At 43.8% G+C, this 27,944-nt stretch overlaps 2 protein-coding genes across 4 annotated transcripts in view; both read left to right on the forward strand.

The window, feature by feature from the left end:
- The window catches only part of fhl2b (four and a half LIM domains 2b), a 16,787-nt gene extending 9,892 nt beyond the window's left edge, over positions 1-6,895 (forward strand). For all 3 annotated transcript variants that reach the window (XM_048234525.1, XM_048234524.1, XM_048234523.1), the window contains 6 exons: positions 1,952-2,005; positions 2,246-2,433; positions 4,084-4,258; positions 4,879-5,048; positions 5,709-5,895; positions 6,263-6,895. In XM_048234525.1, coding sequence (XP_048090482.1) covers positions 2,278-2,433; positions 4,084-4,258; positions 4,879-5,048; positions 5,709-5,895; positions 6,263-6,414 — 840 coding nt within the window. In that variant the 5' untranslated portion in view covers positions 1,952-2,005; positions 2,246-2,277 and the 3' untranslated portion in view covers positions 6,415-6,895. The remainder of the gene's footprint in view (positions 1-1,951; positions 2,006-2,245; positions 2,434-4,083; positions 4,259-4,878; positions 5,049-5,708; positions 5,896-6,262) is intronic.
- Positions 6,896-8,013: 1,118 nt separating this feature from the next.
- Positions 8,014-26,906, forward strand: tgfbrap1 (transforming growth factor, beta receptor associated protein 1). Its single transcript, XM_048235650.1, is given in 13 exon segments — positions 8,014-8,101; positions 9,261-9,970; positions 10,584-10,778; positions 12,594-12,748; positions 13,303-13,385; positions 13,642-13,983; positions 15,160-15,217; positions 15,645-15,788; positions 16,593-16,742; positions 20,964-21,123; positions 23,245-23,681; positions 26,716-26,817; positions 26,820-26,906. Coding segments are annotated over 12 exon segments (2,601 nt in total). The 5' UTR covers positions 8,014-8,101; positions 9,261-9,282.
- The last annotated feature ends 1,038 nt before the right edge of the window (positions 26,907-27,944 follow it).

Genomic DNA, 27,944 nt, shown 5'->3' on the forward strand with positions numbered 1-27,944 from the left:
ATTCTCTCTCTCCCTGTCTCTCTCTCTCTATCTCTCTCTCTCTCACTCTCTCTCTTACTTGCTTTGATTCTCTCTCCCCTGTCTCTCTCTCTCTCTATCTCTCTCTCTCTCACTCTCTCTCTTACTTGCTTTGATTCTCTCTCTCCCTGTCTCTCTCTCTCTCTCTCTCTCTCTCTCTCACTCTCTCTCTTACTTGCTTTGATTCTCTCTCTCCCTGTCTCTCTCTCTCTCTCTCTTACTCGCTCTCTCTTGCTTTGATTCTCTCTCTCTCTCTCTCTCTCTCTCTTACTCTCTCTCTTCAATTCTCTCTCTCTCTTTCTCTCCTCTCTCTCTCTCTCTCTCTCTCTCTCTCTCTCTCTCTCTCTGTATCCTTCACTTCTTTAGTCTCTTTCGGTATCTGAAGTCACTGTCCTTTTCTGCCATTTCATCACCCATTTGTGATAGTAAACTTGTTTTCAAATACACTCCTGTTTTTTCTGTCCTCTTAAATGATGGTGGTCTTCAGCAATTGAGTAACACTCAAGTGGGCCTGGCGGCACTAATTCAGACTCGAGGCACTAGAAGTGCATCTTTGTTTTCAACTGTCGAGTCGGTTGCTCAAGTGCATATGACATACAAGTTGGAAAGTGGATTTAAAGTAAATCGGATTGAGTAATCACAAATGTCCTTGTATTATAGTAACATCGTCTTATGAGATTGATTTAAAAATGCACAATAACATGCTGTTGAAAAGCAAGACAATTAATGTTTTATTAAGTTTATCTCAAGCGTGCTAAATATCCGCTGATTTAACCAATGAAAAAGCCAGAAAAAAATGTCATAACTCTGTGACCTATTAGACCCTGTGACCCTACAGAATATCTTCCCTGCACGTATTAGTTCCTAACTGTAGAGCATGAATTTTGTCTTACTCAGAATTTAAACATAACATGTCACTTTCTAAATGTTTACTTTGCTTGTATCTGTATCTGAGAAATAAGACAGAACAATTTCCAACATAGTTGTCATTGTCATTGTGATGATGTTTCCTGGTAGCCATTACCATGCTCAGATACCACTGCTGCAGATGTTATGTGCACTGTATTCAAGCTTGGATGTGTTTTAGCAAAGATCCTTTAGAACACTTTCTCAACCGTCTCTGGTTGTAGTGTTGTAGTGTTCCATATCAATGCTTATGAATGGTAACTATAACAACCATAGTAGGACTGTGTTGCAGTGTTGTAGTGTTGCATGCAGGACTGTAAGGTGGGCTGCAGCCCGGGATCACTGGGCCTAGCCTTCCTATCTCCACGGCGCTGGTCTGTTTAGACTCTACCCAGCGCTCAGGTTCCAACGCCATCCTCTCATTGTCTTTAATTAGCCTGGTGTGTCATCAGGACCACCTGTGGCAGATGGGGAGGCTTGTGTCACAGTGCTGAGAGATGGCGAGGGCTGAGGAGACAGCTGGTCCTCTCTCGGCTCCCATCTCATCCCAGAAACACACAATGATGCCAGCATGAGACAAGATCAAACAGTGGCGGAGCTCAGACCAAACCATGCCACAGCACGGCCATATCGAGGGTCCACCCAACTGGCTCTAGATATAGAGATACTTTCACATAAAATGGCAGCTGTATTTAGTCTGGGGCGAGGAAGCTATTTAAGAAATGTTGAGCAGATTTCTAATTCTAACCATTATCAGGCATCATTGCCAAATTGTTGACTTAGTTGTTAATTATTGTCCACAGTATTCTTTGAAACGCCCCTTTTATTTCCCTTCCTGTTTCTCTATTGGTCAAATTAAGTTGGGCATTGGGCTGTGGCTCACAGACTTCTTCACTGACCCTTCATTGGTATAGCAGTCACCTTCAGCACATCCAACATATCTGTAGATTATTTTCCATACTGATACGATTTTTGATTTGATTTTTATGTGCCGTACATCTGACAAGATTTGTCCTTTGTATTACAGGGACAACCTCTTTCTGAGAGGTTAGAAGGTCAGCACTTGTGGTGTTGGACAAAGGTAAGAGAGATGTTATGAGACCTCCCAAGGCTTTGGTCATCCTGGCCCAGTCATGCTGTGGGCTTAGAGTGGGTGCGGGAGCCAAGGGGATAGTGAGAGATTAGCCCTGAGACACATTCAACAGCTGCATGCTGCCTGGGAGCCTAGCTAGCCTGCTTTTGGAAGCCTGCATCATCTCTCATGCCTCTCGTTCATGTATTAAATGCATTCACTTTGTCCCTCCATATCCATCGTTGAAAGGATATCGGCCAAGTCCACCAGACGGAAAGGAAATGGCGGAGCGCTACGACTGCCACTACTGCAAGGAGTCCCTGTTTGGGAAGAAGTATGTGTTGCGTGAAGAGAACCCATACTGCACCAAGTGCTACGAGAGCCTTTACTCCAACTCCTGTGAGGATTGCAAGAAGCCCATCGGCTGCAACAGCAGGGTAAACTCCTCCCACACCAACACCACATGAGGCGTCTGTGATGCTCCTGTTTTGAAGGCTGCCTCTAAACAGCATCCACACACAGAACAACCAAACCCAAATGACAGCGTCCTATCCCAGGGTGGCATCTGTAGTGGGGGCAGCGGTATGTCCCCTGTGATTGCCAGTCCTGGGATAGATGAGAAGGGTTGTATCCAGGAAATACCTGTCGGGGACACACACGATCTAGAGACAAATGCAACCGCAGACAGGCTTCTATTTCAGGGCAATATCTCTTAATCCCGACCCTCAAGCTCTGGGGCACAAGGACCCCTGTACTTATACGCAAGGCAGACACCACATATGAACACTATATCTCACCAAACATTCAATGGATCAAAATACATATGCATAAAACTTTATGATGACACACTAGAGGTTGCAGAGGAAAAGCAGGGTACGCACATCTAACAACATTACCAGGTGCTAGATCAAAACTCAAACTGAAAGCAAAAATCAAAAGAAGGATCTGCACACTGTATTAGAAGCTTTAGGGGTTGCATGTGGTCATTGACTATATAACATAGACGAGAGACACACTAATTGCCAGCGAACTCTTTACTTACAAACTCTTTACTAACAAAACCGCATGGATTACCTGGCTTCACTCAGTGTGCTCTTTAGTAACGACTTCATACCCCGTCTCACGATCACGAGAGCAAACTAACGTGCGCATGAACCTTTACACAAATCCCTATACAACATGGTTTCTGTTATTAACCCAAGGCAGTGTTAACCCGATTAGTGTAAGTCAGTTTGCACTAGGCTTCCTCTCCCTCAACAGCACGGTGGATTCCATTGAGGACACTTGAAGCATCTCCATACATTCTCCGCTCACCCGAACTACAAGGAAACCCGTCTGTCCCTTTCAGTCATTTTAATTGGAGGCAATGTGTCTGCAAAACTGCTCTCTTCAATGAGCTCTGCATTTTTAAATAATTGCTTGTAGCAATAAGCATTTGTTCACTGTGTGCTCACTGTGTGTTGAGTGTGTTTCACTAATTCACGGATTGGGATGAATGCAGAGACCAAATTTCCCTCACAGGATCAAAAGAGTATATATATACTTATACTTATACTTATACTTATACATTCAAAGTAAGAGGGACTGGAGGGGATGTGACGTCAGGCAGAGAAGTTCAGTAGAAAGCACACATAGTCATTAGTGTCATACTATATCATAATTAAGTCTGATCTAAGGGAGACTTCAGCCTTTAGTGAAAACCCCAGTGGAGGTTGAAACATGAACCTTATCCGCTCTCTCTCTCTCTCTCTCTCTCTCTCTCCCTCTCTCATTTCTCATCGTCTTCCATGGGTCATTTCCTGTAGTGCTGCACAGGCTCAGGGCAGGGTCTTAATCAGGGCTCGTGCTCATTTGCATGTTGAGCACTTCTTGAAAAAGAACTGATTTAGATCAGAGTCATTTGTTTCCATTAATATGGGAAACCATTTAATGGACAAAGACCATGTATGCAAACCAATTATTTTACCTAAGGATTCCTCAGCATTTACTTTTTTGTGAGAATTGGCAAAACAAAAAGCTTTATGCACTTTGAGTCAGCAAGGCATGTTGCATTTTTTTGTAACAGATTTTCTCCTGCTTGTGTCCAGGATTTGTCCTACAAGGACCGCCACTGGCATGAGGACTGTTTCCACTGTTTCAAGTGCAACCGCTCCCTGATGGACAAGCCCTTCTCCACCAAAGACGAGCAGCTCCTATGCACAGAGTGCTACTCCAACGAGTACTCCTCCAAATGCCACGACTGCAAGAAGACCATCATGCCAGGTCAGTTCGGTTGAGCCTACTTTAAATGACTTTTATATCTATTTATTAATCTTATATATTTTTTATTTTGGTGACATTATCCATCTATCTATAGACATCAATCTATCTATAGAATATATATTTGTCTATCTATCTATCTATCTATCTATCTATCTATCTATCTACAGTTGTGCTAGGTTTACACACCCTGTACATACACATGCTAAAGTTGACTTAAAAGAGGAATAAAAAGTCATCTTTTGGAAATTGATCTTAATGCCTTAATTAAAAAATGAGTAAAAATCCATAATGTAAGGACACCAATTGTCTTTGTTAATTAATAATGTATTGTAGATAAATAAATGTTCTTCCTTAAAATACAGGGGCCATAAGTGTACATACAACTATGTTTCTCATAGAGTCCTTAAAGGTTGGATTTTTCCTCATTTTTTTTAATTAAGGCATTACTGTAAGATCAATTTCCAAAAGATGCAATTTTCATGTGTAATTTCAAATAGCATGTGTATGTACAGGGTATGTAAGTGTATGAGCACAACGGTCAGTCTGTCTATCATCTTTTTTACTCGAGTTCGCTTTCTCTCTCCACTCTCGTGTTCACACACATTGTTTTCTTCATGCAGGCTCTCGGAAGATGGAGCATAAAGGCAACAGCTGGCATGAAACCTGCTTCACCTGCCAGCGCTGCCAGCAGCCGATTGGCACCAAGAGCTTCATCCCAAAGGAGAGCCACAACTACTGTGTCCCCTGCTACGAGAAGCAGTTCGCCATGCAGTGTGTGCAGTGCAAAAAGGTAGCGTTTCAGCACAGGCATGCAAAGGAATGTCAGAGCACATGCAATAACAAACTCCCTCTCTCATGTGACCTGAACAGCTCAGACACATTAATTTTTATATGCATTAGAAATCATGTACATTCTGAAGAAGTTATCATTTCGAAGGCCACGCATTGATATCTATTTTATACGGTCTGGTTGATAGGCTTCCTTTTGTGGTTTGAAACGATGCACTGCTATGGCACTCAGGCAGAGAATAATATATGGGATGCCCTGAAAACTGGACAGCAGACCTTAATGACACAGTCACATTATTCTTTTATAATGCATTAGAAATAATGTACATTCTGAAGAAGTTATCATTTCGAAGGCCACGCATTGATATCTATTTTATACGGTCTGGTTGATAGGCTTCCTTTTGTGGTTTGAAACGATGCACTGCTATGGCACTCAGGCAGAGAATAATATATGGGATGCCCTGAAAACTGGACAGCAGACCTTAATGACACAGTCACATTATTCTTTTGTAATGCATTAGAAATAATGTTTCTGAGGAAGGAATATAATTTTGGAGGTCAGCACTCAAGGCAGTGCATACATGGGAAGCCCAGAAACCCAGGCAGCAGATCTCATCAAAAACAGTTAAAAGTTACATTATTTTGTCTTTCTCCTCCTCAGCCTATCACCACTGGTGGAGTGACCTATCGTGAGCAGCCATGGCATAAAGACTGCTTCCTGTGCACTGGCTGTAAGCAGCAGCTGTCTGGCCAGCGGTTCACCTCCCGTGATGACTTTGCCTACTGCCTCAACTGCTTCTGCAGCCTGTATGCCAAGAAGTGTGCCTCCTGTACAGCACCTATCAGCGGTATGCAACTGACCATCCCCGACCACGCCTTGACACTAGAAGCGCCATCATTTCATAACTAGTAGAACTGCCGTAAGCGGTCATTTTGACGCTTAGGATACAAGGAAGTTTATTCAATCAGCAGGACTGTATTTTTTTCTTAATAAAAGTCATTGTATGCAACTTTTGAAACGGTCAAATTGACCATTGTGGCAGTTCTAGTGTTAACTCTTACTACTGACCCATTTCACAGCAAAGCAAAGAAATGTTTGCCCTACCCCCTCGGTCCTGCACAGAGTGGTCAGTTTTGCAGTGTTGTATTCAGAAGGATTTGACACTTTAACCTGCAAAATGCATGTTAATATGAGGTGTATGTGTCTTTTTACAGGTCTCGGTGGGAGTAAGTACATCTCCTTTGAGGAGCGCCAGTGGCACAACGACTGCTTCAACTGCAAGAAGTGCTCAGTGTCCCTGGTTGGGCGTGGCTTTCTGACGGAGAGAGATAATATCCTGTGTCCAGAATGTGGCAAAGACATCTGATGACGGGCGGAGAGGTCCAGAAGGATGGATATTCCAAAAGCACCGACTGAATGCTTAGCACTCTCTGACAATCATGCTCGAAATGTTTAAAGCACATTTAAATGAAGGTTTTCAACAGCTTATTTCAATTCACTAACAGGTTTATTGGGTGGATGAGTATTATTAAAATCTAATTTATGTTGTGAGTTTTGATGATTAAGAGGGTTTTTCTGCATGCAAAGCCTCCGATGACTGAACTCTATGAAGAAATGTTACATTCACTGCACTATACTGATAAAGATGTATTTGTCTGCTAAAATGTATACAATATTTTAAAGAGTGTATCTAATTGTGTGGTTTGCTTACTGGACTTGCCTGATTTAGTTGGGCTAATTTATTTGTTATGAGGTATATTACTAACACAACTTGTACCTGTAAGGAGTTGACACAAGTCAAATAGAAAATCAATGTGTGCTTTGTCAATAAATAATTTTCAAAATGCTCTTTTTTGTAGAAAAATATGTTGGACTACATTAGCTATTCACAAACATGTATAATGAACAAAGCATATTGTGTCGTGACACAGTAAACTTTGACAATGCATTGTCCACTAAATTAACTGTAAAAAATATCAAACAATACCTTTTCCAGTCAGATAGAGGGGGCTTTAGGCCTCTAGAGAGAGAAATCAAGTCAATCAGCCAACTATTAAAAACTAGTTTGGTGTGCAGTTATGAATTGTGTCCCTGTAAATGGGTTCCAATAAAAATTTGAAGGATGAAGGCCTAAATTCTGGTTGTCGGTGTTGAATTGGGCTTCTATGATTGCTGATTTTGGTTTCATTGTGTGATCGCCATCATTCAAGAAAAAGCAGCTCTTTTCCATCTTTCTATCTCAGCAAGATTGCAGCCTACTTAAGCAACAACATATTTCAATCATTAGCAATAAACAGAAGTGCAACTAATGGTTTAACTGGTTCTGTGTTTGTTTTAACTTCAAAGATTGAATGGTCTCGGCCTACTCAAACGACATCAGCATCCCATTCCTGAAAAACAAACAAACAAACAAACAATTGGCTACATTAGTATCATTGTGTGTTTGTGTCACTCATTTGTTTAAGGTTACAGCTGAATATGAAAAAAGGTCACATACATAGATTAAATAGCCCTAGGGCTATAAGATTGACAAAGAACTGTTTCTGGAGTTGCAGGCTAGCTGCCTCCCAAAGCAAAAAACAACAACAATAACAAAAACATACATAGGCCTACAAACAAACAAACAAACAAACAAACAAACAAACAGTTGGTAGACTAGGGCCTAGGCTACATCAAAAGGATAAAGCATTTGGCTCACTCGTGTGGTGTTTCAATGTAATTGCACATCATTGCCATACAGAAGAGTTTTTAGGCTTAGTTCTCCAATGGTTGGCTTGATTTCCCAATTTCTCAGGCCAGTAAACACAAGCATAACTCGTTCGTCATCATATGTTTTAAAGCATGTCATGATTATTAGACTATTCTGTGGTTTTACCTGGTACCATAGAAATATTAAGCTGTTCATCCATGAGACCGGATGTACTTCTAATGTACCAGGAAACATTTGCTGTAGTGACTGGCAAGTGATAGGGGAGTGGAGAGAGAGTGAGGAAACGGGGAGGCCGTAAAAAGCTGCCGTCTCCTTAAACATAACCAATGTTTTCACGGATGGGGTATGGCATGTTCAACTTTACCAATTCACCAGTCGAACCACTTGACATGCCGCAAGATTTGCCATTATCATGAATGATGCGGCCTGGGTCACAGTCGCACACAGAGAGCTAGCTAGATCAGCCGTCCATCAGAACGTAACCAAGTTATTTCATGATGTGTGCTATGCTATGCTTTACTGTTCTGTGCAGTGATGTTAGGTGCTCACTCGAATACGTTGTCAATTACAGGAAAACTCATTAGATGTTGCCAATGAGCTGGAAGTAGTCCAGGAATCGTTGACTTGCTCTGTACCGAGAAGGATGAACTTAAGCTCGGTATATTCGGCATTCAGGGTTCTGTATTATGCTAGCTTGTTAGCAAGGAATAACGTGCATGCTTATCAGACATTCTACTATCCCTGTCAATGTTAAATTGTATCGCTGCAACAGTTAACTGAACAATGAATGTCATTATTTGCATGTGTGCCATACGACTGAACAGCAACGGGAATGATTTTAGCTTTTACCTACAGAGAGACAACTGCTAACGTTGAGAGATTGCTAGTAGTTTGGTTCCAAATAGAAGGTTAGCTTAGTTGCTAGTGATGCACCTGCTGTTTCCTCAAATGATAGTTCTGGCTAATACAGCTGATGACGTGTGCTCATAGAAATTTGAAGTATATGCAGTAGGCCTACCAACTATCAGATCACTTTAGTTCGGCTGCTCAGATGGCCTCATTTGGTTTCATTTCTCTGTTGTGATGTCACGAAGGCCAAAGGTTGACAAAATGAGAACTGAGTAACATCAGGAAAGTTTACACAGGAGGAAGATGACACTGTACACTATTAAACTGGATATTATCATTTTGGATAGAGGTTTGTCCTCAATGCTAGGAATACTTTCATCATAGGCTTCATTGACCACTGCTTTCTCAGCTCACTATTGTGTGGTTCTAACACAGAGTGCCCCTCCTGTGTGTGTGTGTCTGTCTGTCTGTCTGTCTGTCTGTGTGTGTGTGTGTCTGTGAATGTGCATGCGCTTGTGAATGTGCGTGCGTTTTTATGCATGCTTGGTGCTTCTATTTCTTTGTGCTTCATTTCACTGTGCATTGATTCTAACAACTGTGTGCGTGTGTGTGTCTGTGTGTGTGTGTGTGTTGTGTTGTGTGCTGTCCTGTAGAGACCTGGAAGCGTGAGGCAGCATGAGTGTGAAGGCCTTTGAGCTGGTGCCGGTGGTGGAGCGCGAGCTCCTGATGGCAGACAAGGCGCGCATCAACATCGAGTGCCTGGAGTGCTGCGGCAAGTACCTGTACGTGGGCACCAACGACTGTTTCATCCACCACTTCCTGTTGGACGAGCAGACCAACGCCAAAGGCCACACGGTTTACCTGTCTCAGAAGCTTCAACAGAAACACCTGGGGCTGAAGAAGGCCGTGGCCGAGCTGAAGGCGGCGTCTGCCCTGGAGCGTCTCATTGTGCTCTGCGACGCCACGATCTACGTCCACGACATGCTCTCCCTGGAGGTCGTGCCGTCGGGCAGCGCCAAGATCAAGGGCGTGTTGTCCTTCTGCGTCAACGAGAACCCGGTGAGCGCCGACCCCTTCTGCGTGGAGCTGGGCGCGATCTCGTCACGGCGGCGCGCCGTGCAGATCTACACGGTGCACGAGGACCGCGTGCAGCTGGTCAAGGAGCTGGGCACCACGCAGCAGCCGTGCGCCCTCAGCCTGGACGGCTACTTCCTGTGTCTGGCGCTCACCTCGCAGTACGTCATCCTCAACTACAGCACGGGCGCCTCGCAAGACCTGTTCCCCTACGACAGCGAGGAACGCAAGCCCATCATCAAGAGGATCGGGCGCGAGGAGTTCCTACTAGCTGCCCCTGGAGGACTGGGTGAGGCCATCAGGATGCTCTCCCGCTTAGTCAAATTAGTGTTCATCACAACACCAGCTTACATAGATATGGTCTATTTACATAAGTTATGGTCACCACTGTGAAATCACTAAAACTTTTCAACTTTTTAGCTCCAGCTCATTGAATCAGATTAGACCGTTAGCATCTCTCCTATAAGCTAACGGTCTGATCTGATTCAATGAGCTGGAGCTAAAAGTGTTACTGTCAGACTCCGAGAACGGCTGGATGAACTGGGGAAAGGTAAAACTCAATTGTTTAACTCAAAGGGAGGTGGAACACGAGTGAATTTCCCCAAATGGTGGAATATCCCTTTAAACTTTTTTAAACTTTATTTTTTTGTGCATTTAGGTGTATTTACTTTATGGAACAGTGGTATATAATAGATTTTATTATTCTGCATTTATACAGATGTTTATGTATTGAAAGCACAGCTAGAGCGAGATGCACCTTTTTAGGTTAAACAAGTGGACCGTTTAACCCCTAGAGTTAGTATCTTCATTACAGTCCATCCTGTCCTCAAACTAGGAAGTGATCTATTTTATCAAACCAGAGAATAACGCCACTGTAAACGATTTGCTGTTTTTGCTCTCAGGTATGTTTGCCAATGCGGAGGGCATGTCCCAGCGTGCCCCGGTGAACTGGTCGGAGAACGTCATCGGTGCGGCCGTGTGTTTTCCATACGTGGTGGCGCTGGACGAAGGTTTTGTAACCGTTCATAGTATGCTGGACCAGCAGCTCAAGCAGACCCTTTCATTCAGGGACGGACACATACTGCAGGACTTTGAAGGTGATGGTTTAAAAAAAAAAATTAAAATTTTTTAAAAAAATTTAAAAGTTGATATCTTGGCCTTGGCTACTGGCCAGGAGTCTTATGGGTCGGGTCCTATGCGAGTCCAGGTTTGATGCTCGCATGCTGGATGTAAACAGGCCCAGCTTATCCCTGTTTGGTTGTTGAAGATGACAGGCAAGGTTTGTCTGGTTCTTTCAGACCCCCAGTTTGGGTTTCACTCAAAGTTTGTAGCAAAGGTGTTTGGATCTATTGATTTATAAATAAATGAGAGTGAATGAATGAGAGACATCAGAAAGTCTCCTTTTATGCTGTTGATGATGATTCAGTCAGAGCTGCTATTTCAAAGATATGAGTGTGAACAAAAGTGTGAGGTGTACAGTAGATTCAAAGGAGTGATGCAGAGCTGTGAAGGCTTTGTATTTCTGTCTGGCCCTGCTAACCAAAATGATCAACCGATTTTATCAGTCGTTTTCCAACATATTATTGAACGAATGCAGATGAACAGGTCTTGTTATGGCGTGGTTGCATCGACCTCTAGACTGATACTGTTCAGATATGACTACTGTTTGAAAACAAGTATAGGTTGTTCTTGTAGTTTTGTGTCATGTTTTAAGCCAGATACCCATTCTGATTGTGTGAGACGTGAGGGTGTAAGATAAGAAGAAATACTTTAATTATCCTGAGGGAAGTGTGACTGTCACAACAGCACTGTCTCATGCAAGTAAGCAAACATTAACATAGAATATGTAAAAAATCTATAAATAAAATGTAGAAAACAGCCACATCATTGTGGTAAAGAGGGGAAGAGTTATATAGTTTGAGGGTCATTGGAGCGGATAACCTTTAGAAGCTACAGTAGCTTTTGCTCAGAGCATTTTCGTATCGTTGAGGTGGTGCGTTTCTTCTCCCTCTGCGTCTGTCTGGCATGTTGTGGTGCAGATGACTTCACTCCAGCTGAGCGTCTGCTCTGTAGGAGGGGGGATCAGCTGAGTCATCCTCAGATTAGACACGGATGAGTCTGCCCATGATGGAGCCTGTTTCAATGAAGACACATATTCTGTTCTACAGCGCAGGAGTCGCACCGTATGATGTCTGCAATAATCCCCCACCTGGAGATTTGTCAATGGCTGTAAACAGAGACAATATTAGGGTATCTTTCTTTATGTCTTACTGTTGCCTAACATTGTAGGAACAGAGCTCAAACTATGACGCTTTGTAAACACATCTCTCTCTCAGTGATGTTGGCTGTATACAGAGACGATGTTGGGATGTCTTTCTTTATGTCCTACTGTTGCCTAACTCTGTAGAAGCAGAGCTCTTGAGAGATGAGAGCTCAAACTATGACGCTTTGTAAACACATCTCTCTCTCCGTGATGTTGGCTGTATACAGAGACGATGTTGGAATGTCTTTCTTTCTGTCCTGCTGTTGCCTAACTCTGTAGAAGCAGAGCTCTTGAGAGATGAGAGCTCAAACTATGACGCTTTGTAAACACATCTCTCTCTCCCGTGATGTTGGCTGTATACAGAGACGATGTTGGAATGTCTTTCTGTCTGTCCTGCTGTTGCCTAACTCTGTAGAAGCAGAGCTCTTGAGAGATGAGAGCTCAAACTATGACGCTTTGTAAACACATCTCTCTCTCAGTGATGTTGGCTGTATACAGAGACGATGTTGGAATGTCTTTCTTTCTGTCCTGCTATTGTCTAACTTTGTAGGAGCAGAGCCCTTTAGATGAGAGCTCAAACTATGGCTCTTAGTAAACACTTCTCTGTCAGTATCAGTGATGTAGCTTACACTCTTTCTCTGCTCTGAAGGCAAGCTGGTGTTGTCGTCCACGAAAGCTGTGTACATGTTGGTGCCGTTGCCCCTGGAGAGACAGATTCAGGGCCTGCTGGCGGGAAACAGAGTGGAGGAGGCGCTTACCCTGACAGAAGGAGCTCAGAGAAACATACCCAAAGACAGGTTCCAGGTACCCCTGTTTTTTTTATAATTATCACTACCCATGAGAGAGGGGTTTCATCAACAAGTCAACTATTAAAATCACTATTTAAAAATCAACTATTATAATCCGTGCTGTAAGCAGCAGTCAAGATAGATAGATAGATAGATAGATAGATAGATAGATAGATAGATAGATAGATAGATAGATAGATACTTTATTGATCCCCAGGGGAAATTCAACTAGCTGTGGACAAAATGACTAAAGGCTTAAACAGGCTGGACATTCCTATGTATGGAAGTACAGTACTGTAGAGAAAATGAAACTTGTTCTGTAGTGACATGTGCATTGTGTATAGCTTTATTAAAGTACAATAAAAACACTTCTGCTATGGATAACCATCTAATGAAATACCCGCTGCTAACAATTAGCACTAGCAGTAATGCTAACGACTAGTCAATAACTATTATGAAAAATGTGTCAACTAGTAAAAACCAGTAGTGGTGAAACCCTCCTCGATGAGAGTCCCTGATTGCGACAAGAGCAGAGATATCTTTTTTTATGGTCCCTCTCTTTTCTCTCAGATTTTGCACAAAAGAATTCTACAGCAAGCAGGATTCATCCAGTTTGGACAGCTTCAGTTTTTAGAAGCAAAAGAACATTTCAGGTAATGTGACCGCTGACCACCACTATTGACCCGTTGTCATTTTTGTAACTGTTATGTTAAACTGAGCATTTCAGTAGAATAAGTAGTAAGTACATAGGATAATGCACAAGGATAATAGATATTCTCAGATTTCTCTGTTAAAGTGTATGTGTGTGTGTGTGTGCGTGCGTACGTGTGTGTGCGTGCGTGTGTGTGTGTGTGTGCGCGTGCGTGTCTGTGTGTGTGTGTGTGTGCGTGTGTGTGTGTGTGTCTGCAGAAAAGGTCAGCTGGACGTGCGGGAGCTCATCTCTCTGTACCCGATGCTACTGCCCGCCTCATCGTCCTTCACGCGCTGCCACCCGCCGCTGCACCCGTTCGCCGACCTCAACCAGCTGACGCAGGGCGACCAGGAGAAGGCGCAGCGCTGCAAGCGCTTCCTCATCAGCTATCTGCACGAGGTGCGAAGCAGCGCCGGCACCAATGGCTTCCGCGAGGAGGTGGACACAGCGCTGCTCAAGCTCTATGCCGAGGCCGACCACGAGAGCCTCTTGGACCTACTGGCGTCCGACAACGCCTGTCTGCTCGCGGACAGCGCCCCCTGGCTAGAAAAACATCACAAGTGCGTAGCACAGCGTTTCATCTGAGGCACTACCCAGTGTTTCCCACAGAATTGAATTCCATTTGTGGTGGTTGGTTTGCAGAATTAATTTGAGTACAACCGTTTTTAACAATTAGCACAGTGTGGTTATGATGCTAACCAGATTTAAGCACAATTAGTACAACCTGGAAAATCACTGTGTGTTGGTCAAAGTTGATATTGTGGTGGGCCGCCACAAATAAGTCAATGTATGGGAAACACTGCTACCTAATAACAGTACGGGTGTGTCTGGAGTTACAAGATGAGGGTTGCTCATTTAGACATACTGTCAGTCATGATTGATAGATAGATAGATAGATAGATAGATAGATAGATAGAATACATACCTACTTACTTACTTACTTGCTTGCTTGATTCCCAAGGGGAAATTCAAGGTCTTAGTAGCATATAGACATCACACACAACATGCACTTACAGCAGAAAAAGTATTATAAGTAAAAGTAAGGACCAAGCAACACAGTGTTTCACTATGTTTTGTTTACACTATTGGAATTATCCTCCTTTTATCATTTACTGTTCACACTGTATCATTTACTGTTTTTTGACACTTCAAAATAACATTTGCTAAATGAACCTTACATTTTTCAGTAGCTATAGGTGTGTAGACTTGAACAAAATCTGGTTTGGTTCTTAACGGGAGCTTTTACTGCCTGAAATATCCGATTTTGTTTACCACGCTCTGAGTTATAGTGCTGGCCTGATGGGTCGCCTATTTACGCCGTTTCAACGGCACATGGACGGTTAGACCGAGAATTCTCGTCATGAAATTAAAATTCCACTGGAGCTCCAAGCGGCTGTGTACATGCAGCCTTACAACACTGTTTACAGCTCTTCCGAGTCATGGTAAAATGTCATTTTTGGTACATAGCTAATTTAGAGACACCTATGGTGTGGGTGCTTGCGTTTCTTTAGGAGTCCGCTGTCTTGGTTTGTATAGAAATGGATATTAAGTGACACATACACGCAAGACGGTGGAAATACGGGACCGACGGTAATAGGGGGAGTTCCGATATGAAGTCCAGCATGCACTGCGTTAGTCATCTTTAGCTCTGTTCTTGAGGGCTAACATGGCTGACCTACAGTCCATATAATGTTTGCTGCTTTGTGATGTTAATGTCTCACTCTCTCCTTCCCCAGGTATTTTGCGTTGGGACTTCTGTATCACTACAATGGCCAGGACTCTTCAGCTGTACAGGTCAGACAGGTTTCACTTTTACTTACTTTTTTTTGGCCCGCCACCACCCCCCCTCTTCGAACTTTATTTTTAATAGAGCAAAATATATATTTTATAGCATACACAATATGTTATAATACAGACTTAGATTTATATACAGTACATTACTTTGTCCTACCGTAATCAGACCTTCACTTTTACTTACTTATTCATTATGCTTTTATCCCAAGTGACTTGCCTATATCAATTATTACAAGGGCCAGTCAATGAATAAGTTCACATTTGTTCCTAGTTTGGTTGACCGTACATGGGTTAGACTTGAGTTATTCAGTTATGAGACTAAAGCAAACGGAACGTGAAATTATCTAGTTTTCACTCCCACTGCTTGCTGAAGTATCTCTTTGTTAATGATGTAATCCTGAACCTTTCGGCTCCTGTGTGGGTCCAGTTGTGGGCGCGGGTGGTGGATGGCGACCTGCAGGACTCCACGCGGTCGGACCTGTTTGAGTATGTGGTGGACTTCCTCAGCTTCTGTCCCAACATGGACCTGGTGTGGAAGCATGCAGATTGGGCCTTGAAAAGAGACCAGACGGTGAGTGTGTGTGGCTCCCTCTCCACTTATTCAAGATTCAAGATTCAGTACTTTATTGCCTTACAACTTGGTTTCAAACTAACTTGGTGTTTCTGAAATTGTGAAAAAAACTGAGCAGTGTATAGATATCAGTATAGTATAGTATATAATATACTCTTTTGATCCCGGGAGGGAAATTTGGTCTCTGCATTTATCCCAATCCGTGAATTAGTGAAACACACTCAGCACACAGTGAGGTGAAGCACACACTAATCCCGGCGCAGTGAGCTGCCTGCTACAACAGGGGAGCTGTGAGGGGTTAAAGCAACACGCACGCTATTTGTTTATCCAGCACTGGCTTTGCAAATAACAATGTCCACAGACAAGGTAGAATATGTTGCATGATTTATGAAAGTACGATGTATTGCGACATCAAACCCAAGTCAAATTTGTAGTTTCTTATGTCTCATTCCATCGAACTACAGATACCGCTACCCGATCTGGCAAACTTACATAGTGTGGTTATAGCCGATAGAGGGCTGCGAAGCGAATGCAGAAGTGCCGTTCACCCTGTTACAAGTTGATGAACCACTGAACCGATTTTGGAAACATTATTTTAAGGTACAAAAAACTCTTTGGTGTTGCTTTAAGTGCCTTGCTCAAGGGCACTTCAGCCGTGCCTACTGGTCGGGGTTTGAACCGGCAACCCTCGGTTACAAGTCTGAAGCGCTAACCAGTAGGCCACGGCTGCCCAAAACTATTCAGAGACATTAAACACTCATTAGGATGGTGTTGTGCGGCATCTGTGTGGTGTTTGCCCTGCAGATAGGGGTGCAGATCTTTACCAAGAGGCCGGTGGAGGGACGTGACCAGGGGGCGCCGATGAACCCGGAGGACGTGGTCACGTACCTGCAGAAGCACAGCCATGCTCTCCTCCTCTACCTGGAGCACCTGGTGCTAGAGAAGCACGTACAGGTAGGAGCCCTCATACTTGGTGTGTGTGTGTGTGTGTTTGTGTGTGCAGTGTTTCCCACAGAACTGAATTCTATTTGTGGTAGTAGGTGACTATGATGTGGTTATGATTTAATCACGATTTAGCCAGTTGTCTTCTATGCCAACAACAATCCTTGCAGGATTTTTAATGTTTTCTTTAAACATGCATGCAGGTTTGTTGAGGGACAGAGACTCAAGGAGAGGCTGTACAAAGGTGCACATAGCTCTACAATGAAAGGATTTCATTCAATTTAGTACAACATGGAAAATCATTGTGTGGTGGTCAGTGTTGATATTGTGGTGGGCCGCCACAAATAAGTCAATGTATGGAAAACACTGGTGTGTTTTTGGGGTGAACAAACCCAGAGGAAGTGGTCACATACCTGCAGAAGCACAGCTACTGTGAACGTCCCTGGTGTTAAGTCTACAAATGCTAGTGGTTAATTATTACTTTAAGATTTGTGCCATTTCCAGCTTGGCACTTGGCATACTTGGCATTCATTCATTATTTGCAGGGACAACAAATTGGAAGTTAAGCCATGTTTCTAACCTTGCAGTTTATTGTTAATGTCAATGTCAATTTTATGTATATAGCGTTTTACAGACCGCTTAGCCGCACCAAAGTGCTCAATAAAGTGCAATAAATTGATTGCACATCAATCATCATTAATCATCAATCTTCGAATGGCATTGACACCAAAACCACTGCACCTCTATAGAATGAAATTTAAAGCCCATACTGGCAAATAATATGAAGCAAATAATTATTAGTAAAAGTTAGTGTATTCACGATACCAAAATTATGACCTCGATACGATACCTGCCATAAATATCACGATGCTCGATATTGAAACGATACTACGGCGAAATCCTAAGATATCTGGAAAAGAAAGGACTCATACCTCCTCCAAGTGTATTGAGTCATTTGTGTTGAATTCGGTGCACTTTTGTAGTGTGCAGGTCAATTCTGGGTTCTAAACTTCCTACATAATTATTATTTTTATAGTCAGTAAAATAGTAGGCCTACTTTGTGTGATTAAGTCCTTTATTTTTTTGTTATAGTTCATTTTACATTGTGTTGTGTTTTGCCAATAAAGTAGCTTTAAAATAGCCAAACTAGGCTAGATCAAGGTTGAAATTACTGAATGCTATGCAGAGGGGCCTAATCTTTAGGCCATCTGATGTACAGTATAGGCTTCCCTAGGCCTTCCCTGTTCATGGGATTTCTTTGACAGTTGCAAAGGGAAAAATGTGAGGATAGTCTTCTTTATGCCCAGTGTACAAGCACGACGCTCCAACCACTCAGGTCTTCGCCAGATAGGCCTACACCATTACCTGTTGCAATATGTCTGTGAGCATTCCTACATTAGCCTACGCCTATTTCTTTGATAACATGATTTGCTACCACGTAACAATAAGACGCTATTATTATTATTAGGACTCAACACGCTTTGTTGGTATTATATGCTGTGGGCTTTTAATTAGCGATTTCGGGGTATCCTATCCTACATCTGGGCAATACTTATTGAACAAATTGCAGTCTACATGCCATGACAAATATTACCAGTAGTACTGACAGAACATGAAATGGATTGTTTACAAGTTATGGTAATGTTATTCTGGCGTGAACATTGGCGCTTTCATCAATGCTAGCACCCTATGATTACAGCTCGTTATGTCTCACAAAATGATTACAGCTCGTTATGTCTCGTCAAAATTCATTGATGAAGGAAGGTTCGCTTTATCCCAGAGAACCATACTCGTTTCACTTAGGCTAGACTAAAACAGAAGAGAAGAACTTGCCACTAACCATGTAGTCGTGTTTTCTATAGCATATTCGTTAACCTGTCGTTCTTTGAACAAAAATGTTGGGATATGTCTGTGAGGTGTTTAGCCAAGTTCCATGCGTAGCCTACTGCTTTTAAATGACTTTGAAACATATTTCACAAACGGGCCTCTGTGTACCTGATGGCTTGCCTTCACTATTCGCGATGTATCCGAAATAGTTGCAGATTTCACTTCACCTTTTGTTTTATCCACAAGGCCGAGGACGGTCGGCAAAGAACTACTGTATGTTGACGTTGGCTGCGCACTCACTCACTCACTCAGAGCTGCCTGCTTGACACACCCACTTGCCTAGATGCGTGCAAGGAGCAGTGAGAGCAGCAGTTCACGCAGACACAGAACGTTAATTTTAATAAAGTATCGATTCTAAAAACGTCGGAAATCCTATCGTTTTTTGCGTGAAGGCATCGTGATCCCTTTTTAGTATCGATACACCGTGCAACACTAGTAAAAGTATGTCAATTTGTTCTCTGGACTGCTGTCTGCTTCTCTCAAACATCAACTTTTGATGCTCTAGGGACCCGATGAATGGATAGAAATCACTGGGTGACCTCAGGGCGATAAGGCTATAGAGGTCCAGTGGTTTTGGTGTCAATGCCATTCGAAGATTGATGATTAATGATGATTGATGTGCCATTTCCAGCTTGGCACTTGGCATACTTGGCATTCATTCATTATTTGCAGGGACAACAAATTGGAAGTTAAGCCATGTTTCTAACCTTGCAGTTTATTGTTAATGTCAATGTCAATTTTATGTATATAGCGCATTTTCAGACCGCTTAGCCGCACCAAAGTGCTCAATAAAGTGCAATAAATGTATTGCACATCAATCATCATTAATCATCAATCTTCGAATGGCATTGACACCAAAACCACTGCACCTCTATAGCCTTATCGCCCTGAGGTCACCCATTGATTTCTATCCATTCATCGGGTCCCTAGAGCATCAAAAGTTGATGTTTGAGAGAAGCAGACAGCAGTCCAGAGAGCAAATTTACATACTTTTACTAATAATTATTTGCTTCATATTATTTGCCAGTATGGGCTTTAAATTTCATTCAGTATGGGTCTTAAAGGGGTCTTAGAAAGTCTTTAAATTGGTCTTGCTGAAAGCCACAGAAATCCTGTCCTGTGTGCTCCAGAAAGAGGTGTGTGTGCTTGTGTGTGTGTGTGTGTGTGTTTGTTTGTGTATGTGTATGTGTGTGTGTTTGAGGGGTGTCCTGTGTGTTCCAGAAAGAGAAGTGTGTGTGTGTTTGTGTGTGTGTGTGTGTGTTTGAGGGGTGTCCTGTGTGTTCCAGAAAGAGGTGTTTGTGTGTGTGTGTGTGTGTGTGTGTGTGTTAGGGGTTGGCGATATGGACAAAAAATAATATCTCAATATTTTTTGTGTTTTTGACGATAAAGATAATTACTCGATATCCTTTAAAAAAAAACCTGTTTTTAAAAGTCCGAGTTACTTTACAGCTCATTATTTATGAATAGCATCATTACAATAATAACCAATAACCTAACCTGTGACTTTTTAACCAAACCAATGCATTGTCACTTTATGACACTTTTCAAATTCTGCCCTCACTTGTGTGTGTGGCAATGACATGGTCTAGCCAGCTACATTTCAGAGGATAGATAGGCCTGACAGTTTCCCAAGAGAAAGTCTGAAGCTGAAGTTCCTTTCAAACCTGTTTCACTGTAAAACTAAGCAGACCTTACAGAATAGAAACTAATGCATTAGCTTATGGCTAATGTATATGAGAAATCCCATAGAGATACTAACGGTTAGCATAATCGATAAAAGTTGATATTTAGAGCGAACTTCAGTCCATTTACAAAAGGGTAACATAAGAAGATTTATTTGTTTACAACTGACTATTAAAACACTCCAAAGCTAGCCTAATGGTTACATATAATACCGTGACTTTAACTCATCAATGCCACTTGAACCAAGTAGCCGCACAAAATAAACATTAGGCGTGTGTGTGACAACGTGGACCACTAGCAATCACATGACTTGCTCTGCTGCAGCCAGGGGCTTCTCTCGCATACACCTCCTGGCTTAGTGAATGTATGGGGGTTCAATGCGTGATTTGGAGTGTTTTCCCCTAAGTAATTTAAATACTCGATAATGTCAATTTGCACATCGTTATAACAGCAATCACGATATTATCGCAGACGATATATATCGCCCACCCCTAGTGTGTGTGTGTGTGTGTGTGTGTGTTTGTGTGTTTGAGGGGTGTCCTGTGTGTTCCAGAAAGAGAAGTGTGTGTGTGTGTGTTTGAGGGGTGTCCTGTGCGTTCCAGAAAGAGAAGTATGTGTGTGTGTGTATGTGTGTGTGTTTGAGGGGTGTCCTGTGTGTTCCAGAAAGAGAAGTTCCACACGCACCTGGCGTTGCTGTACACAGAGCGCGTGCTGGCTCTGCTCTCTCAGCCGTGCTGCTCAGACGAGGTCCTGGCCCAGGCCCGCTCCAGACTCCAGCACCTGCTCAAGGAGTCCGACCTCTACCGCGTCCAGCTCCTACTGGGTGAGTTCTTAGCCTCTAGTACCGCCTCTAGTACCGCCTCTAGTACCAGGTCCAGCTCTTACTGGGTGAGTTCTTAGCCTCTAGTACCAGGTCCAGCTCCTACTGGGTGAGTTCTTAGCCTCTAGTACCGCGTCCAGCTCTTACCGGGTGAGTTCTTAGCCTCTAGTACTGCGTCCAGCTCTTACTGGGTGAGTTCTTAGCCTCTAGTCTCTAGTACCGCGTCCAGCTCTTACTGGGTGAGTTCTTAGCCTCTAGTACCAGGTCCAGCTCTTACTGGGTGAGTTCTTGGCCTCTAGTACCAGGTCCAGCTCTTACTGGGTGAGTTCTGCTAGACATCAGTTTGAGTGACACTTCTGCTTACTTATTTGGTTTACGTTTGTATCCAAAGGGACTTACAACCAGTTCTTATATACATGGGCCAGTCTCCCCCAGAGTAACTCCGGGTTAAGTGCTTTGCTTAAGGGCAAAACAGTGGCTAGCCACTCCAAAGCCACTATGCTACCACCGCCCCGACTTCTACCCAAACACATAACTGACTGCGTGACCCTGTGACATGGCACATGACTAGAAGAAGGTCGGCACAGGGCTTTTGAAATGGAAGGATGTGATGATACTGATCGACATACACCAGCCATCTGTCCCAAGCGGATCATGTGACAACACTAATATGTGTCCAGATTGGGCTTGGTCCATTCATTAATCTGAATGCTGTACTGTAGGCCAGTGCTTCGCTGAACTAGTCCGTGTTATTTGCCTTATTCACGCGGCGGACATTGTGTAAACCAAAAAGAGCCACATGAAAGCGATAACTATATCAGCTTTTTACCTCCTCAAAAATATTAACTCAGAGGGCTGATGTCAAAACATGACTTAAAAAAACTCATTCATGCATTTATCTGCAGCAGGGTTGATTACTGCAATGGACTGTTCACAGGCTTTCCTAAAAAGACTATTAAACAGCTTCAGGTGATACAAAATGCAGCAGCTAGGATTCTAACAAAAACTAAAAGAAATGACCACATTACTCCAATTCTTAAGTCCTTGCACTGGCTTCCAGTAAGTCACAGAATTGACTTTAAAGCACTATTGCTTGTTTATAAATCAGTAAATGGAGCAGGACCTAAATACCTATCAGACATGCTTCAGCAGTACACACCTTCTGGTCCTCTCAGGTCCCAGATGAAAAACCTGCTAGTAAAACCTACTGTTAGAACTAAACATGGTGAAGCAGCTTTTAGCTGCTATGCGGCTCAGCTGTGAAACCAACTTTCGGATGACATCAAAAAGGCCCCAACTGTAGCCTGTTTTAAATCTAGACTTAATAATAATAATAATAATAATAATAATAATAATAATAATAATAATAAGTTTATTTTATATAGCGCCTTTTTCAAACCCAAGGTCGCTTTACATAGTAGGAAGGCAGGGAAACACAATAACAAACAAACAAGCAATACAACAGAGACAAAGGCAGGGAAACACAATAACAAACAAACAATACAACAGAGACAAAGGCAGGGAAACACAGTAACAAACAAACAAACAATACAACAGAGACAAAGGCAGGTTCTGTTCAGATGCTTTCTGCTAACTGTGCCGAGTTACAAATTCTGAATCTGCCTTTATAATTATTCTACCCTGTCTTTTATCACTTTTTTTTACTACTTTTGCCTTTGCTTACTAATTATTCTTTATTTTTAAATGATTTTACCTTGTGTTTTATGTTTTTTCTTTTTATTATGATCTTTACCATTTAACTATTCTTTGACTATATTGCCCTTCTATGCTTTTATTTGTTATTATTGTTTGGTTTTGTTTATGTAAAGCACATTGAATGACCTCTGTGTATGAAATGCGCTATATAAATAAACTTGACTTGACTTGACTAAGGGCTACACTGACTATATCATTAATGCATTTAATACACAACACAACAACCCTATGGTTTGTGTACCCTGTAGCCTCATTTTGGTTTACAATGGCCTCCGTGTGAATAAGGAAAATTAGAGCTACTGAAACCGCTTCCTTGCTGCACCTAGTGTAAATGTGATTCCACCTTAACGGTAAAACAGTAGTGATGATGATGGTGGTGGTGATGATGGTGGTCATATTTGCCTACAGGTAAGCTGGAGGGCGTGGATCAGCTGCTGGTGGAGCAGGCCACACTGCGTGGGCGTCTGGGCGAGCATGAGCGGGCACTTCACATCCTGGTCCACCAGCTCCAAGACCGCGCAGCCGCTGAGGACTACTGCAGCTGGGCGGCGTCCCCCCAGGACCCTGCACTGGGCCAGCAGCTCTTCCACCTGCTGTTGGACACCTACCTGGATCCCGACGTGCCGGGCGGCGTGGACAACATGGCCGCCGTGGACCTGCTCAATCGCCACGGCAACATGTTTGACGCTGTGCGCGTCCTGGAGGTCCTGCCTGAAGGCTGGTCGCTGCAGCTGCTCCGCCCGTTCCTGACCACCGCCGTCCGCAAGAGTGCCCATGCACAGCGTACGGCCCAAGTGGGCGTGGGACTGGCCCGCGCAGAGAACCTCCAGCTTCTGCACGACCGAGTGAGTGGTCAACTAGTATGTGTGTGTATGTGGTGTGTTAGTATGTGTGTGTTGTATGTATGTATGTGTGTGTGTGTGTGGGGGAGCTGGCAAGTGCTGAAAACCTCCCGCTTCTGTATGACCAGTGAGTGGACAACTAGGTGGTGTGTGTGTGTGTGTTAGGGGTGGGCGATATGGACAAAAAATAATATCTCGATATTTTTTGTGATTTTGACGATAACGATAATTAGTCGATATCCTTTAAAAGAAATTTGTAAAAGTCTGAGTTACTTTACAGCTCATTATTTATGAATAGCATCAATACAATAATAACAAATAACCTAACCTGTGACTTTTTAACCAAATCAACCAATGCATTGTCACTCTGACACATTTCCAATTCTGCCCCCACTTGTGTGTGTGGCAATGACATGGTCTAGCCAGCTACATTAGAGAAGATGAATAGGCCTAACAGTTTCCCAAGAGAAAGTCTGAAGCTGAAGACTGAAAACTAAGCAGACCAACAGAGTACATCTCAGTCATTTGCTTCGAGGTTTTGTTTAAGAGAAATCATGTAGGCTAACATTCCAAGTTATAGAATAGAAACTAATGTGTTAGCTTATGGCTAATGTATATGAGAAATCCCATAGAGATGCTAACGGTTAGCATAATTGATATTAGAGCGAACTTCAGTCCATTTACAAAAGGGTTAGGCCTACATGAGAAGAGTTCTTTGTCTGTTTGTACAACTGACTATTAAAATACTCAAAGGCTAATGTTTTCTCTCCATATAATACCATGTAGGAAAAAACGTGACTCATCAATGCTACTTGAACGGAAGTAGCCGCGACAAAAATCCCAAGTAGCCTAGGCCCTACCTCGCCCACACAAAAATAAACATTAGGCGGTGTGTGACAATGTGGACCCACTAGTGATCATGTGACACTGCTCTGCTGCAGCCAGGGGGCTCATAGGCCACACCTCCTGGATTTAGTGAACCATGGGGTTTCAATGCGCAGCGTTTTTCCCCATAAGTAATTTAAATACCGGAGTAATGTAAATTTGCACATCGTTAAAACAACAATCAAATATTATCGCGAGACGATATATATCGCTTCCACCCCTAGTGTGTTTTCCAAAGTGTTTTTTCCCCATAAGTAATTTAAATACTCCTGAGAATGTAAATTTGCACATCGAAAAAACAACAATCACAATATTATCGAGAAATATAATCACCTGAATCTCCTAGTGTGTGTGTGTGTGAGAGAGAGAGAAACTATGACTAGTGGGGTGTTAAAAGCAGTACCAGACAACCATCCCAGTGTTTTTATAAATTGAGCCTTTGGCATAGTGAGTGTGTGTGTTTTGTTTGTGTGTTAGTTCTAGAGTTCCCGCAGGTTCAGGCGGGTCGGGTTGGCTCGGGTCGGTCAAACCGGGCCTATTCTTTTCCTCGGTGAAAAAACATGTTCAGGCCGGTTTCACCGTCGAAAATATAAGTAAATGACTCTGGTCAATCGACCTCGGGCCTATTCTTTCCCGCCAGTGAGTGAAAACATGTATTAATCATCGCTGCTGTTCACCGTAGAAGAAGTCTGGTTGCTGGCGTAACGTGCATCATGGAGAGGGGCAGGGGCAGACCTGACGCCATATGCGGTAAACGCATCATGGAGAGAGGGGCAGGGGCAGACCTGACGCCGCCAGCGCGCAAACGCGGCATCATGGGAGAGGGGGCAGGGCAGACCTGACGCTGAACGCATCATGGAGAGGGGCGGCAACCCGACGGCAAACGCATCATGGAGAGGGGCAGGGCAGACCTGACGCCAAGTGCAACGTGCATCATGGAGAGAGGGGCAGGGCAGACCCGGCATCGCGCAAACGCAAGTAATCACGGAGAGGGATCTGGGCAGACCTGACCTGACGCCGCGCAACGCATCACGGAGAAAAGGCAGGGGGCAGACCCGACGCATCAACGCGGATCGCTGGAGAGGGCAGGGCAGACCTGACGCCGCCAAGATGCGTAAACGCGGCAATCATGGAGAGGATCGGGGCAGACCTGACGCCATGCAACGCGCATCATGGAGAGGGGTAGGGCAGACCTGACCTGCGCCATGGAGAGGATCGGGCAGACGGCATCATGGAGAGGGGCAGGGCAGACCTGACGCCGCCAGGCGCAAACGTAATCATGGGAGAGGAGGGCAGACCTGACGCCGGGGGGCGGCATCAGGAGAGGGATCAGACCTGACGCCAAACGCATCATGGAGAGGGCAGGGCAGACCTGACGGGCAGACCTGGAAGATCGCAACGCGGCATCATGGGAGAGGGGCAGACCTGACGGCAGACAGACCTGACGCTTTGTGCAGCCTTTTAGCCTGGAGAAGATGGAGTTGGTGAAAAGTAAACTTGCCGCAGGTGAATTCACTGTCGCTACTACAGGAGTGGGAAAATCAGAGGTCTGGAAAGTGTTTGGAGTGGTGCTGGATTCTGATGGAAATTCTACAGGTTTTGTGCAATGCTCAAAATGCAAGGTGCTGATGAAATATGTGACCCCTGCAAGGCTAAAACCAGTCGCTGGTAAAATTTACAAAATTAAGTTATTGTGCTCACATGAACGGCCATAAACTAAGCTTTCCAACGACATGTAGCCTATATCGAGGGTGTTGCAAAAAGCATCGTTAAGATAACCGCATCCAAAGTTGGCATGGTTCTTCCGTCACCATAGCCTACGCCAGAAGAGGAGAAAATCACCGTTTTAAGTAAATTGTCACGCTAATGTATTGAATCTTCACCTAAGTCAGGGTTTAACAGTCAAAACGTATGTTTTACGTCGGGCCACGGGCCGGGTTCGGGCAGATAATTCATGTTGATGTGTCGGGTTACATCGGTTCCGGGCTTTAAAAGCCACAGGCCGGGTCGTAATTTTCAGGCCCGTTGAGAACTCTAGTGTGTGTGTGAAAATTGAGCCTTTGGCATAGTGAGTAATTCACTCTCATTCCATCAGTAAACGGTATCCTGTGACGTCCAAGCTCAGTGGTGTTTCTTTGTGTTCTCTCTGCAGCTGAAGTGCCGCGGTGGCCCGGTGTTGGTGTCGGAGAAGAAGGGCTGCCAGCTGTGCCACAACACCTTCAGCGAGCCGGACTGGCGGTGCCTGCGTTCGGGCGGGTGCCCGCCCACACGCCAGCCAGCCCAGCTGCCGCGGGATTCCGCCCACCGTTGCGACGCTTGGAGAACGGCAGCAACCACACATGAGTGGACCAGGTGACGCCTGGGTGTGTAAATGTGAAAGCAGCGCTTGGGGGCTGGCTGGCTGGCTGAACAGATGCATGAGTGGACCCACCTGGCCCACCTAGGCCCCCCAAGCCCTGGACAGAATGACCCAGCTGAGTCCACGCTCCCTCAGCAAATGCCTTGAAACTGTGCCCCTCCGACGCAAACCTAGTTGTTTTTGTTTTGTTTTTCTTGTGTGTGTGTGTTTGTGGATGTGTCTGAGAATGCATGAGGGAGGAGTGAGCTGGAGTGAGTGTGTGAGCGAGCGAGTCTGAAAAAGTGTTGTTTGTGTGTTTTTATTTATTTCCATGTAGTTAACTGTGCACAGTAACACTTCATGCCGGAAAAGCAACAGCTGTCCTTTTTGTAAACAAAAGAACAAAACAAATGGTGAGAGTCACTTCACTGAAGAGAACCCATCTCCCCCATCCTTAAACCTTTGGCATGAACTGATTCTGGGCTGTTTAGATGTCTAGGTCAGTTGAAGTGTATGTCATAACAGTAGTTCCCTCAAGACAGAAGTTTCCCTACCAGAAAGACTACAAATACCAGACATCCCCTGGCACATGCACTGCACTAAAGAAATCACCATCCAGGTTTCATCGCTCTCTGTGTGATAGTCTGTGGGACTCATCAAGGACTGAATAAAGATGGCGGTGTCATTGTACAATTCCAAAAGGACTGTCCAACTTAACGGCCATAATTGTGGATTTCACTGAAAGGGAAATGCAACGCTAGGTGTTGTTGGTTGCTCGTCACGTATGCTCTATGTGCTTTGTTTGCTACATCTGACGTGTTCTTTTGAGTAATGACCGTTACCACAGCTTCAAAAGTTTCTTTTGTAGTGTTACAAAAAAACAAACAAACGATAACATGCTTCGTCAAACTGCAGTGTGTTTTATGGAAGATTTAACTCTGAGAGGAGCTGTGATGAGCACAAGCCAAGAACCCTGCGACTAAAACACCCTTAAATACGAGCTAGTCTTCTGGCTGTACTCTCTCTCTCTCTCTCTCTCTCTC

Source organism: Alosa alosa, chromosome 23 (assembly GCF_017589495.1).
Source record: "Alosa alosa isolate M-15738 ecotype Scorff River chromosome 23, AALO_Geno_1.1, whole genome shotgun sequence".
Lineage (NCBI taxonomy): Eukaryota > Metazoa > Chordata > Actinopteri > Clupeiformes > Clupeidae > Alosa > Alosa alosa.